The 15,422-nt window shown below is 39.5% G+C and overlaps 1 protein-coding gene across 2 annotated transcripts in view; it reads left to right on the top strand.

Moving 5' to 3' along the window:
- The window catches only part of cacna1ha (calcium channel, voltage-dependent, T type, alpha 1H subunit a), a 132,962-nt gene extending 119,216 nt beyond the window's left edge, over positions 1-13,746 (top strand). For both annotated transcript variants that reach the window (XM_011478367.4, XM_011478366.4), the window contains exons 30-38: positions 1,566-1,699; positions 1,905-1,975; positions 3,992-4,070; positions 6,475-6,596; positions 6,780-6,938; positions 7,411-7,509; positions 7,841-8,003; positions 9,939-10,096; positions 10,174-13,746. In XM_011478367.4, coding sequence (XP_011476669.1) covers positions 1,566-1,699; positions 1,905-1,975; positions 3,992-4,070; positions 6,475-6,596; positions 6,780-6,938; positions 7,411-7,509; positions 7,841-8,003; positions 9,939-10,096; positions 10,174-11,247 — 2,059 coding nt within the window. In that variant the 3' untranslated portion in view covers positions 11,248-13,746. The remainder of the gene's footprint in view (positions 1-1,565; positions 1,700-1,904; positions 1,976-3,991; positions 4,071-6,474; positions 6,597-6,779; positions 6,939-7,410; positions 7,510-7,840; positions 8,004-9,938; positions 10,097-10,173) is intronic.
- Positions 13,747-15,422: the final 1,676 nt, after the last annotated feature.

Below are 15,422 nucleotides of genomic sequence, written 5' to 3'. Positions count from 1 at the left end.
GTGCAAAGAGTGATGTGAAATCGTGTTACCAATCGTGTCCAAGGCTAAATGTTGTTGTTAGTCGCATGTATTAACCTAACCCTAACTGTAGCCTAAACCTTCCTCTAACCCTTCGTCAGGGTCCGTGCGGCCAAGAAAAAACTTCAGCACTCACCACATGTATTTAGAAAATTATGTGCAAATAGTCATTATAAAAAAAACAAATAAATAAATGATAATAACAAAAGCATTCTCAGAAAATGTTTTCACTATATGCTAGCAGCAGCCACATTTGTTTACAACAGAAGTCGGCTACATCTTCCATTTCAGGTGTTTAGATAGTTCTGCACATGTCAAAATGATTTATTCTGATGGAATGTGTGGGGGATGTAAATGTTTTTTATAATCGGATAATGTTTTTCAGGGCCCATGTACACAGTTCCCTTCTAATCCGATCTTTGATCAGATTAAAGACCGCTTGTACATGCACATACAATTATTGTATCGTGAGGACACTGTACGATAGCATCACCTGTGATCACATGGTGGTCTTACAAGCCTCAAGAGAACTGCAGGACACATTCATGTTCCCTTTAGGATGTGGCTCCCTCTCTTTATGACCCTCTAAAGCCCCAGGACTACTACAAAACCTGCAGCATCTGCACAAGGAAACCTTCCATATGGGTTCATGTGACTAAAGATTTGACTGAAAGGATATTGCAAAGTTTGAAAGTTTGCATTATTGCTCTAACATTAAAATTAGCTAAAGAAGTTGAGCAGAGTCAAAAAAGTCAAAGCTAACTCAACAGTTGGCAAGTTAGCAGCGCTACAATAAATGATAAAACTCTCCTTTTAATGTGAATTTATTAATTTAAAGTTTAATACTGCATTTTCCATTAAAAAAAACAAATACATATATTAAACCCTGTCGCCAGCAACAGGGACACACACTCTTCGAACTACCACAACTCTTCTAGCGTTTACGAAATTAACGTATCGCCATTATGCAACACTGTTGCAACAGTGACCCAAAGATGCGCCAGTGTTGCATACAGGCACAAAACTGCTTTTCTGTGCTTCAGAATCGATTGAAATTCTGTTATTTGCGTAAAATGTTGAAGAGCTTATTCAAGGAATGGCAACACTGCAGCTAACTCTCTGTTGTTGAAGAGAATATAGTCCAATATTTTTTTTTAAAAGTTTAGTAAATGGGAAAGAGCTCAATGTCTGCTGATTTGTTAAAAGTCTGAATAATGTAATTTATAGAGTTCAGCATTTTTTTGTAAGCACAAAAGCTGAGAAATTATTTACAAAACCATTAAAGCAGCATAACTTAAAGGGCAGCACTCAGACAATCTTCTGAAGGCAAAGAAATGTTGATACCAGAATGTTCAAAAAGACTGAAAGCAAACAAAAGTTTCTCTGAAAACGACCAGAAAAGGATTTTAAAGTTGTCGATGTTTTTCATGTCTTTACTGCTTTTGTCTGCCCATCTTTCTGAAAATAATTTCAAAAAGAGTTTTCCAACAGACTGAAGATGTTTTTTTTTTATGTTTGCTATAAAATGATGGTGTGTGTTTGTTTAGATGGAATCAGCTGGATGTAGCAATAGTGGCACTGTCCATCTTGGGCATCGTCCTGGAGGAGCTAAACATGAAGGGAGCGCTGCCGATAAATCCCACCATTATCAGAATTATGAGAGTACTCAGAATAGCACGAGGTAACTTTGTTCAATTTCAAATTCAAGACATTTTTATTTACATTAAAAAATATTGATTTTATTGTTCTTGTTTTACTTTTTTTTTCAGAAGTTATTTTTAAGCTTACAGCTAAGGCTTCAAAACGTTATTATTTGATTAATCACTGCCAGGTTGTTATGAAAAAATTCAGCAAATTTAACAAAATGTTTCCTATTTCTTCTGCAGTGTTAAAACTTCTAAAGATGGCAAAAGGAATGAGAGCTCTGCTTGATACGGTGATGCAGGCGTTGCCTCAGGTAAACCAGCCGAGCACGATTGAATCCATGCATTCATAGATCCATGCATTTTTAATCCATCCAAGTCATGGATCATGAATGTTGGAATTGTGTCTGCTGCAGATATGCTCACAAGATGCTAAAGCCCTTTAGAAAGCATTAAAAAGAACACTGAAAAGAATGAGCGAACTGCTAACACTTCTGGGCTAATTATAAATGCTAAACGAGCTAAATAGATTTCATTTTTTTAAATTAGAGCACTTATTGCAAGGTTGGCCACAGTTACCTATAAAGGCTAAATTAGCTTAAAGAAGGAAAATTATTTAGTTAGAATAAAAATGTATTTATAAGCTGACATTTAACCCTCAAACATTCCTGTAGGTACCAAAAGTATTCAGCCTGCAATAACTGTTCGGGGTCCTTCGGGGTCCTGCAACTAACAATGACGTCACATTATATGATTGGCTGTACGTTGGTCTGATGACGTTTAAGATAGTAATTGGTCCGCAAGTTTACACGCTGACACCGTTATTTCGTAAGAAACTTCTGCTCTTACGAGCAAAAAATTGGATCCAAGGCATTTAGCATTTGTTTACATGCTAATTCTTTGGTTTTTTTGGTTGATTGTTTGTTTCAAGAACTTGAATAATACATACAAATTGAACAAAAAAAAAAGGTGTGTGTGCTGTTTTGAGGGAGGGGGGTTTATCAAAGAACGGTGGCTAGAATTAGAATTTAAATTAGAATTAGAATTTAAATTAGAATTTAAATGGCCAGTGGGAAGTAATACTCTGCAAAAGCTGTGCCCTGACTGCATCCTCTGTGTCTTTAGAAATAAACCAAAAGAATAATGTTCGTAATAGTTCTGGGTTTTCTACACAAATGGCTTTTAAAAGGCTTAGTTTTTTTTCAAAAAACACAGTGCGCCTTATATTCCAGAGTGCTTTATCTATGGATTCATCTGGTTGTGTTTACTGCTGTTAAAGCGATTTTTGAGAGGTACACGGCGCTCTGTCAAAATGTCCTTTTTTGTTTTTATTTGTTTTTACGGGCTGCAAACAGTGTTGCTTGTTATTGTGAATAAACCTGACTAACATGTAGTGATGTCAAACTTTTTTTGTATGTGTTACTAACAAGGTTGTGAGTCTGTGTGAGTCAGTGTAGTCACAGTAACGTTCGTTTTAGCGGTATCATTGTGTTTTATTAAGTTTTGCAAACGAGGTTGGGAGTTAGGGTGTTGGTACCAAAAGTATTCGGCCTGCAATAACTGTTCGGGGTCCTTCGACTAATGATGATGTCACACTACGGTAACACCGCTTGGACAAACTACATAGCTACGTAGCGTCGAGCTAGGGCTCTATATTTTCATTTCACGTTTCTTCTTATAAACTAAAGTATTTTTTCCTGATAACTTATAATGCCATTTTGAATTTTAAGTGTGTCTGACATAATTGTTTGTTCCACCACATGTGTAATAGGGAGACACATTGGCAACATAAACCTATTTGACCAATTTGAGTAAATGAATAACTGTATGAGAAACAATATTTATTTATTGTGTGCACCAGTTATGATTGAAAAGTCTAATGTCTAAAGCATTAATGTACTAATTACAAAAAAAACAAAAACAGCACACACCCTGTTTTTTTGTTGTTTTTATGTATTATTTGAGTTAAAACCAAAGAAATAGCACTAAAACAAATGTTAAATATGCAATAAAAAAGGAAAAATACAACTGCTAAAGAATGGTAACAATCTGTTTTAGATATTTGTGTTGAACCTTGTCAGCCATAGATTTGTTTTCAGCTCCGTTTTTAGCATGTGTTTCATATATTGTTCACGTCGAGCTGTAATGAGCTCACCTGCAGGAAAACACATCGTGATTCATGCATTCTGCTTCTGTTCTTATAAGTGGTAAAATATTAAATGAAATCCCATCTCTTTGTTGAAACATTTAATAGGTAAAACACATACAAACATTCAATGCAGTGTTAGCTGGACAGGATGGAATTAAACATAGCCTCTTTTTGTTTCCAGGTGGGAAATCTCGGGCTCCTCTTCATGCTGCTCTTCTTCATCTACGCGGCTTTGGGAGTGGAGCTCTTTGGCAAACTGAGTCAGTAGCAATTCTGTTTCTCCACTTTCACAGTGGTCTGCTTGTTTGTTTTTAGCAGGAAGGAGTTTATCAGCCACTCGTTACTGCTGTAGTCACGACTCGCTGTCAGATTCTCTGCTGCTTAACCCTTATAGAACAATCCTCTGCATGTCTTCATTTGTCTTCCTTTAGTGTTCTGTAATGTTTGTTTTATTGTTTTTCTTTGTACCTTATGTTGCAGAGATGTTTTTCAATACATGACTCCTTATTCAGGGCACACATTATAAAAATAATCAAACTGTAATATGGTTTTACATTGTGCAATATAGTTTAAAAATAAAATCCTTTTCGGTGAACAAAAAACCGGCAAACATATAAATAAATAAAAATATTTGAGGTAAAGGACATTCAGGTTTTAGTAGCATTCAAGTTATAGGTAAAGGACAATTCTTCTAATTTTCTATTTCTTTAATCTGATTTTTTGTTTCTTTTTTGTAAACAACTGTTTCAAAAGTGCATAAAAAGTGTTGGATTGATATGTGTGAGATCTGCAGGATCTGAAAGCACACAACTTTTTAAAATTTTGTGTAAAAATAGATAATATATCAATTTTGTAGCTCACCATAAGCAGCATGTCAGGCCCTGCATGTTAGACACACTGTCAAGAATGGTGATAGTGGGGTAATGATATGGGCCTCTTCTTTTAAAGTGTACTGAGGTTAATATTACACATCTACACACTTGGGCTGGGCGAAATTTGTTGTTGTCAAAATTTAGAGTTGTGTCTCCCCCTCTGGTCACCAGCGGGAACCATCTCCATCTTCAAACCACACTACATCTCCCAGCAACCCCAGCGCACACTTTCTGGATGCCACACACCTGACTCTCGTTTATTCATTCAACCACAACAGACTTAAGCTCTGCACTGAGTGGCTGAGGTTGAACTAAAAAAAACAAAAAAGCCCTCCTCGATAGAGCGTAGCATCTTTACTGTCAATGTCAAGAATCCAAAACATGATCATGTTTTTAGGCTAGTTTAGGTTATGATTTTATGTAAAATTAATCAACTGGATTCTGTCAGTCTGCTTCCCGTTTAGTAAATCTGTCCTTGTTTTCTCATCAAGGTTTAATTTGACTTTACAGTTGGTTCAGACTACAGGTGACTGACAGAAACCCCTCTTTCATGGGAGCGTTTTTTTTTCAGCAGGAAAACCGAAAGAACTTAGAACTTATTTCATAGACAGCATGAAAACAGCAAAAGCAGAGAGCAAGGATTGAATAGAAACCAATGCAGGAGTTTCTTAGAATTTAATTTTATTTTTATTTTATTTAACCTTTCTTTAACCAGGAAAGTCCCGTTAAGATTAAAAACCTCTTTTCCAAGGGAGTCCTGGCCAAGAGGCAGCACATTCCAATAAAAAAATACATAAAAACAAACATCATTAAAACCACTTACATCATAAAAAGAAGTTGCACATTATTGTTTCAGTCTCTGATGCTTTGAGCTTGTTCTTAAAAACATTTAAAGATACCAGTTAAGTTAGTTTCCAGTCTTTCTGCAGCATATTCCAAGTAAAACGAGCAGAGTGGACAAAGGCTTTTTTCTCCAGCTCTGTGCGGCCAAATGGAACAGAAAGCAACAACTGGTCTTTAGATTCCACACGTCTCCTTGTGATTAAAGAACAGTTGTGTTTATCTGATATTTCCATTATGTTGTGACTTCCTCTCTGTTTGCATTTAATGTAATATCATTTTTTTAAATAACACCGATAGTTCTTCTTTGTAAAATAATGGAATAATTTGGTTAGTAGATGTTTTTTTTTTAAATCTACCTGCCAACTTGGTTTGTGAGTCAAAAAATAGATTTTGGTCACTGGAATTGAGACTTTAAACTTGGAGCATCAAACCACACTCAGTATGTATTTCTCTTTATGAGATGCTCAAGCTAGCTGGAGCTCACAAAACATCTGCTGCATTGTCCTGCAAACATTGGAACAGCTTGTGTTTAGTTGAACTTTGTGTTAGAGCCAGGTTCCACAGATAAAATAGTTTTGTTAAAGAAAGTAAAAGCAGAGAGAGGAAAAAATAGAAAAAAATCAGAAATTCAATTCTTAATGAAAAAATCAGAGATTTTCTTTTTTGGCCATATCACCCAGCTCTAGACACCTGAGTTTTCTACAAGTGCTTGCATCAGAAAGCTAAGGCTTAGCAGAAATTAGGCTAACAAAAAAAAGTTAAATTCATTTTTTTTCTTCTTAATTTTTGAGTTTTAGTTACATTGTTCTTTGCATGATTAAAGTATGCATCAATAAATAGGAACTTTTTTTTACGGTTTCCAATTTATTGTTTTGCCATAAAAACCTTTACAAGTCTAAATGAACACTGTTCCTCAGTTTACCAATGAATGCATCTGTGTTTTGAGTAGAGTGCACAGACATCAACCCCTGTGAAGGTCTCAGTCGTCACGCAACCTTTGAGAATTTTGGGATGGCCTTCCTCACGCTATTCCGAGTGTCCACCGGGGACAACTGGAGCGGGATTATGAAAGTATGGACACACTAAGACATGCACACACATGCATGCGCACTCTCTGCCATTAATGGCAAATGTGTTAATCCCCAAGCCCAGAAGAAAAGTGACCTCTAATAGCAATTATTAGATGATCCAGTACATTAAAGTCTGTTCCTCATTGACCATTTCCTCTCTAAGCCTGTGTTTTGGTTTTTAAAGGATACATTAAGAGAGTGTCAGCCAGACGACCGCAACTGTTTCGCCTACCTGGCATGGGTCTCTCCGTTTTATTTCGTCACCTTCGTGCTCATCGCTCAGTTTGTCCTCGTGAATGTGGTGGTGGCTGTTTTGATGAAGCATCTGGAGGAGAGTAACAAGGTGCTTTTTCATATATTTTCAGTAAACAAATACAAAGAAACCTTATTGGGTACATGGATGTACATTCACATCTCTAGAATAGCACCTAAGTTACATACATGCACACACATGCAATATACCTTATAGTCAATATTATTGTTATTATTTTCATATATTTAGATATACATTCACATATTATTAGACATTATCTTTTCATTAAAAACACCTCAATAAAGGATCAGAAGAAGTAAAAAACATATTTATTTCCACCCCTTACACCATCATGAATTAATATGCCATATTGTATCTGATGGCTTAAATTTATATGAAATTAAGTAATTTAATATCACGTTAGGCAAGTTTCACAAAGTGCAGAACTGCAAACATGTAGTTTGTAGGATTTGCTTTTTTAAATGTCTGGTGTTGCGAAAAGCCAACAAGAGACTTGACGATAACCTAGAAGAGCTTTAAAATTGAAGTTATGCTTTTACAGGAGGCGAAAGAAGACGCAGAGATGGACGCCGAAATCGCACTGGAGATGGAAAGGGAGAAGGATGCCCATCAGAGTCCTGGTTCCAGCGAGTGCTCAATGGTACCCTAACCCACTAACCATAACCTCCGAGTCGTAACCCAAATGGCTTATCCCCAACCCCCTATAGCCCAAACCCACAAACCTCCCCCCAGCCTATAGGTATGGCCAATGAATGAGAATTCCTTCTCCTTAATGATGGAATTCTAAAATTCAATCCCCTAACCCCTAGCTCTAATCCTCTAGCCCTAACCACCCATGAATATGAATGATAACCATCATGTGTTGCATGTTTAATAAAAGGCAGCCAAACCATGTGATCACGGTGGAGCAGTGAGGAACATATCTGCTGGAGTGAAGCCCAAAAACAAGTGGTGTCTGTCTCCCCCTGCAGGAGGACAAAGACCAGTGCGTAGGTGAGAAACTGCTGAGCGCCGAGACCATGTCAGTGCTCAGGATGCACTCGCTGCCCGATGACAGCTACATGTTCCGACCTGTGAGGCCCGCCAGCGCCCCCTGCCCTTTGGAAGAAGTCGAGGCCAACCCTCAGCATTCAAGTAAATAGTACATTTAGATTCACTGTGTCTAAAGTGCTTTTAAAATACTAACCTTGGGTTCCTAAAGCTTTAACAAATGGCACTGATGTTTTGAATTCAAAGCAAAATTAACTGTGTGTGGTTTGTGTGGTTCTTTTTTGTTTCCCAAACTATTCTACTTGGAGATTTCATTTATTTAATCATTTTTTTGTTTTCTTTTCAAAAAAGAAAAACAATCTTTATTTTTCTTTTTTGCTTCTGTTGGGAAGTCTTTATGTAATATAAAAAGTGCAAGAGGCACTCACACGCCATCCTGCACGGTCCATTTGTTGGCTTCAAATTTTGGCCGGACACTGGAGCATACCGGAGCATTTTTTGTGAAGTTAAGGAGTAAACGACCTAAACTGGAAATGATGTGAGCGAGTGGGAAGTGCATCTGTGCATTTTTTGGAGAATCGTCATCTGATTATAGCTGCAGGACTGAAAATATATGTAGTTTTTGGTCACTACTATGTTATTTTTTTTAGTCTTTTACAGATCAGAGGACTTTATTACTTAAAAAAGACACTTCTTTACAGATAATCATGTCATAGAACTGATATCATCTGTTAGATTTTCTGCCATCTTTAAATCAATCCTTTTGAGCTGAAATGTTTTTGTTCTGTTGTTAAATATCCTCCTGTGATAAAAAAAAAAAAAAAAACATTCTAAAATTCAGATGTGTGTATGTATTTATTTATAAAAAACGGCCCTCTCACCCTACGCCGGTGGTTTCCCCTCCGAGCTCGGGTCCTCTACCGGAGGCCGGGGAGCTTGAGGGTCCTGTGCAGTACCTGTGCCGACAACAGAAATGTTCCGCGTGCGTTCTATTTAAGGTTCTTTTTTGAGTGACTGACCTCAAACCACACAAGTGAAAAAAGGAATATTAGCAGCTACATCCACTGTGAGCAGTCTGACGCTAAACGCTCACACCTTTCTGAAGTTTAAGAGGGAGGAAAACTCTACGGCCGCGTCTGAATTTCCTCCCTACTCCCAGAGTACAGAAAACCTTTTAGTGAGGGATGATCTTGTGTCCTGGATTTTCAAAGCAGTCCGGACATCAATTCTTTTTTAAAACAGCAAATTTAAAGTCACAGATTCCCTAAAATAAAAACCTAATAAATATAAACATTTTACGAAGACTGTTTATAAATCCACTGTGCTTTGATGCTGAAAACTTGGATTTTTTTTAAAAGGTCAATTAAATACATTTTTTTCATATGGATAATTGTTCAAAAGCAATGCATTGTGCTCTATATTTGCCAATCTAATGAGCATGGATGCACACACTTTTTTTACAGAGACTCCTGGGAAATTTCTAGGGCGCTCAATTTTGGAATAGACTCGGATAGCCCAACAAAAAGTGCACTGAGTAGTGAAGGAATTCTGACACAACACTTATCTGCTAGTGGGAACACGCATGTACACAGATGTATGTTTCACAGGATGTTTGATTGGCCGTTCTGCATGTTAACCCTTGTGCTATCTTAGATGACCCCACCCTCACATTGACGTGTTCTCCCTACCATGACAAAGGTGGATAAAGGTGGAAAAATTTCATGTAATCCATGGACACCAGTGAAGATCACTAATCATTGAAGAAAAAAGGTTCAGAGCACTGTCTAGTGGGTCTATATGACCCAACTCCCAATGTTAAAGTGCCTAGGATAGCACCAGGGTTAATCAAGTAGTAGACTTCATGGTGAGGATGATGATTGGCTAGAGTGAATTTTGATTTTTAAATATATTTTGCTTTATTTTTGATAGCCTATTGCAATCGTCATATTAGGAACTCCTGTCTTAATCGTACACGTTTAAAATAAGACATATTTGTACTACATTTACAGTAAATAAGAGTCGAAATAAATGCTAAAAATGTTTTTTTGAAATTGGACGCTATGTGCTTTTTTTCTTCAGTGACAGTGGCGTCCGTCAACTCGCAGCCCTGCAAGAGCCGCTCTCTCCTGCAAGTTCCAGATGTTTCTTCTGTCCCCCCTCAGTCCCGTCCCACTTCCACACTGCCCCGCATTGTCCCGCCTACAACCAGCCCCTCACCACGGACCCTGCACAGACAGGTGAGCCGCTCCCATGTCCCAGCACCACCCAAGTGCTTTTATCTCTAAAGGCTGACGGTGTGACTTTGCGTTCTCAGGTGGCGGTTAAGTTGGATTCTGTTGAGTCCCAGAATTCGGAGCAGCAAGAGAGGCCCAACTCCGCCCTCCCCATCCCACACCACCCCTCTTCGCCATCCCCCCTTCCTTCAATACTCTCTGCCCCTTCTCCTCTACCTCCCCCAAGGTCTTCCCCGTCTCTCCTCCTCCCTCCGCCCCCTTCCCCACGTCTGCCCTCCCGCTCAGCCAGCCTCCGTAGTCGACCCAGGCCGCCGTCCACCGCCTCCCTCTTCGACCCAGCCGACGAGGAGGTTTATCACATAACCAGCTCTGCCTGTCAGCGCCAGCGAAACGAGGAGGACAGGCTGCAAGAGGGGAAAACAAAAGCCGGGCGTAGCCACTCCCTCTCCCCTTACACTCTGCCGGGCTTTGTTTGCGCCGACTCCTCATCTCCGCCTCCTCTGCCTCCTCTGCCATCATCCTCGTCAAGGAGCGCGCTCAGTCTGCTCGGCGTTGGACTGAAGGACATCAGGAAAGGCTTCAGTGTTGACAACCAAGGTTTCCTGGAGAAGCCTTCGACCGTATCTGGAGGTTACGCTGACGACCAGCGGCGCCACTCCATCGAGGTCTGCCTCCCACAGGCGGTCATAACAGGGGACGCCCCCCACTTCACGCTGGACAGTAGCCGCTCCGAGAAGGCCGCCTTCCCTGTGAGGGTGCAGTCTGAGCGGCGAGGGTGCAGCCACCGGAAGAAAAAGATGAGCCCCCCCTGCATATCCATCCACCCTCCTTCAGAGAGGGACCCCGCCCAGATATCCTCACCCCCAAAACTGTCCGACTGCAGCATGCTGCTCCGCCGCAGGACGCCGTCCAGTGACTCCAACGCGCCAGACGCTGAAGCACACAGGCAGATGCCAGCCCCGCTGACCCCCACCCCTTTTGCGCCGCTGTCTCCGTCTCTGCAGACGCACACCCCACCGCTAACGCCCGCCCCCACGCCACCACACATCCCCATCAGCCCCAACATCTTCATCCAACCTCACGCACCTCTCCTCCCAAACGCCCTGCCTTTCCTTCCAGTGCAGCCTCGCTCCCCCGCTACGAGACACCTTTGACCCACTGCAGTCCAGATTTGTGGACTCTGACGCCTGCTCCGCCCCATTTGACGGCAGGATGGCAAGCAGCGCTGGGTTCAACGCAAATAATCAGAGAACTGCGCCATGAAGCTGCTTTTCTGCAGGAAAGAGACCGTCTATCGGTAAAGCTGGGGTTACCTAACTTCTATAGGTTTTAATTGCTCGTTTTGACTTCTCTTATAACAATGAATCGATTTTTATACACCTAGCTTGAAAGCCGTAAAAACTCTATGAGGCTGCATCTATCAAGTGTACATACTTGCATTAGGGACTCATAGTAACGACCCAACAGGACTAAAGCCACCTTACTCTGTAGCCAAAGTTTTTCCACACACTGTCCCCACCCACGCGAGCCAATCAGGAAGCAGCGTCTGGCTGCAGAAAAAAAAACCAAACAACAACCCTTGACCCTTCCAGTTCAGGGTATGTGAACCGCAAGCGTTTGAGGGTGGGGGGATGGGTGGACGGTGGGATATGCAACTTCAGGTCCTCTTACAGACGCTCTGCTGAGCCCCTCTCCTGGCGCCTCGATCACATTGATCCGGGCAAACGTGTGCGTGCGGGTGTGAAAGTGGTCGTTCTTGTTGAATCTGGTATCCAAGAAGTCGGCGTCATTTCGTGCTTGCATTGGCACAGAGGTGTGTGGGGCGGGGTTTGCAGGGCAGCACTGTAGTGATTTCTTTGTGTACCTGTGCATTGTAAATAAAAAGAAAATACTGTTTTTTTGTTTAGAATAAAAAAAATAGCTCTATCCATATGCACATATTTTTATAGAGGTCAAAGATGTGTTTTTGCACACAAATTGGAAATTTCAAGATGTTGATTTCTCCTCTGGTGTCCTCTTGTGAATGTCTTTTCAAAATGTACGACAGTGCCGCTGAGGACTCGGGGACCCCTTTGATGAAACTGCGAGCTGAGGGCACAAAGAGCGTTTTTTTATTTTTCTATTTCAAGGAAAAGGAGCAATGTGCACCGTGTTCGTTGTCTCAAACGTCTGTGGAGTCTTCTTCTTCAACGTGGGCTCAGTGAGGAAATTAGTTTCAAACCTGCTTTTCTAGCTAACCTTATGTAAAACTGAGGATCAAAGGAAGGTTTTTCTTGAGTTTGAGATCTTTAAATTCACGAACGATGGATTAAATTAAATGAACTCAGAAAAAATCACGGAAAAACCATTTTTGGAATGGACCATTGACTGTATATGAGAACTGGACCAAGTGTAATGTCATCAGGAGAAAATAGCGTAGTTCTGGCTCCAACTAAATGAACTCAATTTAGTCGGCATGTTGGAACCAAAAGTCATCAGCTAGCAGCGATTAGTCTGAGTCAACATTTCTATGGCAACCACACTGGCCAATCAGGTGTGAGCTTGAAAGCTGGCTACACGAAATTCGTCAAACATTTTAAACATTGGTTGTAAGACCAATGAGGCATCTGATTGGCCTCATTATTGAGGCATCAGATTGGCCAGGGTATATTCTGCATTACTTGCAATAGAGATATAAAAAATAACTAGCAAGAAACAGGAAGTAGAGCAAGAATGGTTATTCTTGTGACAGAATAATAGCTGTTTATTTCTCTGGTTAGAACCCGGGGGTCACCCACTCTGTCCAGTTCTCCTATACAGTCAAAGTGATGGACTCACTGAGCCTTTCTTTCTCTTCTCCTCTTGTACATCTAAAAACCACCAAACTAACTTTTATAAGTTTGTGTAGCCAGAGTGCAATAAATACTATTTAATAAGTGGAAAGTATGACGTCATCTATCGTCCTATTTCATGTATTCATACTGTAGAACTGCTAATGACCTTTAGTCATGACTCATCCTGTGTTTCCATCTTCCTCCTCCATGCCTTTTGCTTATCTTCCATATGCATGGAGAGGGCGGAACTGTGACCTGATCGAATAAAAAAAAAAGGGAAAAGGAAGAAATTTTACATGGTGTTGGTCGCTCTATTTTAGCTGTGGAATATAAAGAAAGAGGTTGGGGATGTTTCTGTTTTTGGGTGAGGTTCTTTTTAGCTTTTTTATTCACAGCACGTCTGTAGGGATCTGGATCTGACAGTTTTCTTAAAGAACTCAGTCTGCCCTTGAAGGCATTTCCTCCACCCTTTTCTTTGTAGAAATCATCCTCAGCCGGTTTTATTTTGATAGTTTTGGAGTGCAGACCACCCTGACCAAAAAGCATCTTTTACTTTTTTTTACCATCACTGTTTGTAAGAGTTGCCCCCCCCCCCCCCCCCCACCTCACCAATTTTCCCACTTTTTTTTATCCGTAAGTTTGTAGAAAACTGCATGTATTAATCTGAATTTATTTAAGAAAAAGAAACATTTGGGGAAAAATTTGGATGTTTTGGAGATTTTGATATCTAAACGTTCAGATGTCTTCACTGTAGATGGGTAACCTAACTGCACTGGCCTATTTTTTAATCAGTATGTGAAGAAAATATTGATTAAATGCTGTTTTTTCTGCATTGTCCAATGCTGTACTGGGTGGTTATTCGCTGAACGAGGGCTTCAAATTTATGAGGAGGATTGGAAATAGCAGAGAGAAAAGTTGAAATGTATACAGATTATTTAAAATGTTTTGTTTTAAAAAAAATACAGGAGGTGGATATTTTTTCACTTAGTGATGCTTTAAAAAATAAAAACACTGAAGATTTTAAAACTGTAAGTAATGTATATTTTCTCCAGAAGTCCAAATGTTCATCTTTTAATTCACTACAGAAAAACAAGACAGACTGCAGAACGCTCCAACTGTGGAAATAGTTGAAAATTCCTCACTTCTCTTCTTTCTTTTAATTTTATTTCCTCTCTCCTTTCTGTCTTCCTTCTTTTATCTTCCTGCTTGTTGCCTCATCTTTAGTTTCTTTCTTGTTTCTTCCTTTCTCTTTTTTTATTCATTTTTTGCCCATCGTTCCTTCTTGCCTTCATTTTTTTTACATTTATCCATAATTTTTCCTTCTTTTTTCCTGTCTTTCCTTTTTCTTACAATTAAAATAATTCCATGGCTTAGGGGTGGGCGAACAACTGTTTCATCTGGCCTGCCCAACTGAAATAAATTAAATTGATAGGTCTTATTACATTCATGTGGTGGAATACATTCTACATTTTTTCTGACATTCGTGTTTGTTTTCCGAGTCGACAGTCATTTTTCCGATCATTCCAACACCACATCTCTCTGAGTTTGTGTTTTCCTTATTGGTGCAATTGGCACTAAAATGAGAACAAAGCCACAATAAAAAAAACAGAATCCAAAGTGTTTTGTTTTTAAGTATGTTTAATTAAAGCATTTTTTCATCCAAAATCTTTCTCTAATGAGTTGGATTACTAAAGCACGCCACATATCTGCTCCAGGTCCGGCCCTTCTCGTTACATTTTAGAAACCAGCCCTCTCGCCTTGAGCCTCTCTTTTGGACACAGCACCCTCTACTGGCCAGACAAAAGTGCAATGAAAGAGCCCTTTTGCTCGCTTTAGGAGGGTACGGGATACAAGGCCCCTAAGAACCCTTGAAGAAACAAAAATTTCATTTTAAATCAATTTAAACACTGATGTCAGAAATTCTGTTTGAACTGCTGTTGATTTTTGGAGATAATCTTTCCAATCCACAAGTTTCTGCAACTTTTTTCTATCATTTTCCACATTTCTGCTGCTCCTGTGAACTCTCCTCATAAACAAACTGTTCTACGTGTCCCAGGTGGAATTGTCATTTTGTTTAAGCTCCTCCCACAGATGTTCAGGATTTAGATTCATGACCTGCAGCAGGTTCCAGAATTCTTAATTGTCAAGAGATTTTATTCGGTTATTTACATTCCAAAATTCACACATTTTTTTCAAATTCATTTTTCCTTTTTTTCAGTGACTTTTTCTCTATTTTATTCAAGAACAGTGGGATGCTAGCAGTTTTGTAGCTCTTAGCAAATAAATTCAGCTTTTAAGTTATTTTAAGAACTAAATGCATTATTTAAACTATTTATGCACAAAATGACTTTCCCCCGCAAAATATTAACACGTAATAATAATAATAATAATGATACATTTCATTTGTTTAGCGAGTAAACTAATAATATTTTTTAAAGTTATGTCATCGAAAGAATTCTATACATTATTATGAGGTATGAGAATAAATAAAACAGGAGGCGGTTTAGCTAGAATAA

The sequence above is a fragment of the Oryzias latipes genome, chromosome 8, assembly GCF_053564925.1.
Source record: "Oryzias latipes strain Hd-rR chromosome 8, Olatipes_Hd-rR_3.1".
Taxonomy (NCBI): Eukaryota; Metazoa; Chordata; class Actinopteri; order Beloniformes; family Adrianichthyidae; genus Oryzias; species Oryzias latipes.
The sequence above is the reverse complement of the archived record's forward strand: the minus strand, read 5'-3'. Positions and strand labels throughout refer to the sequence as shown.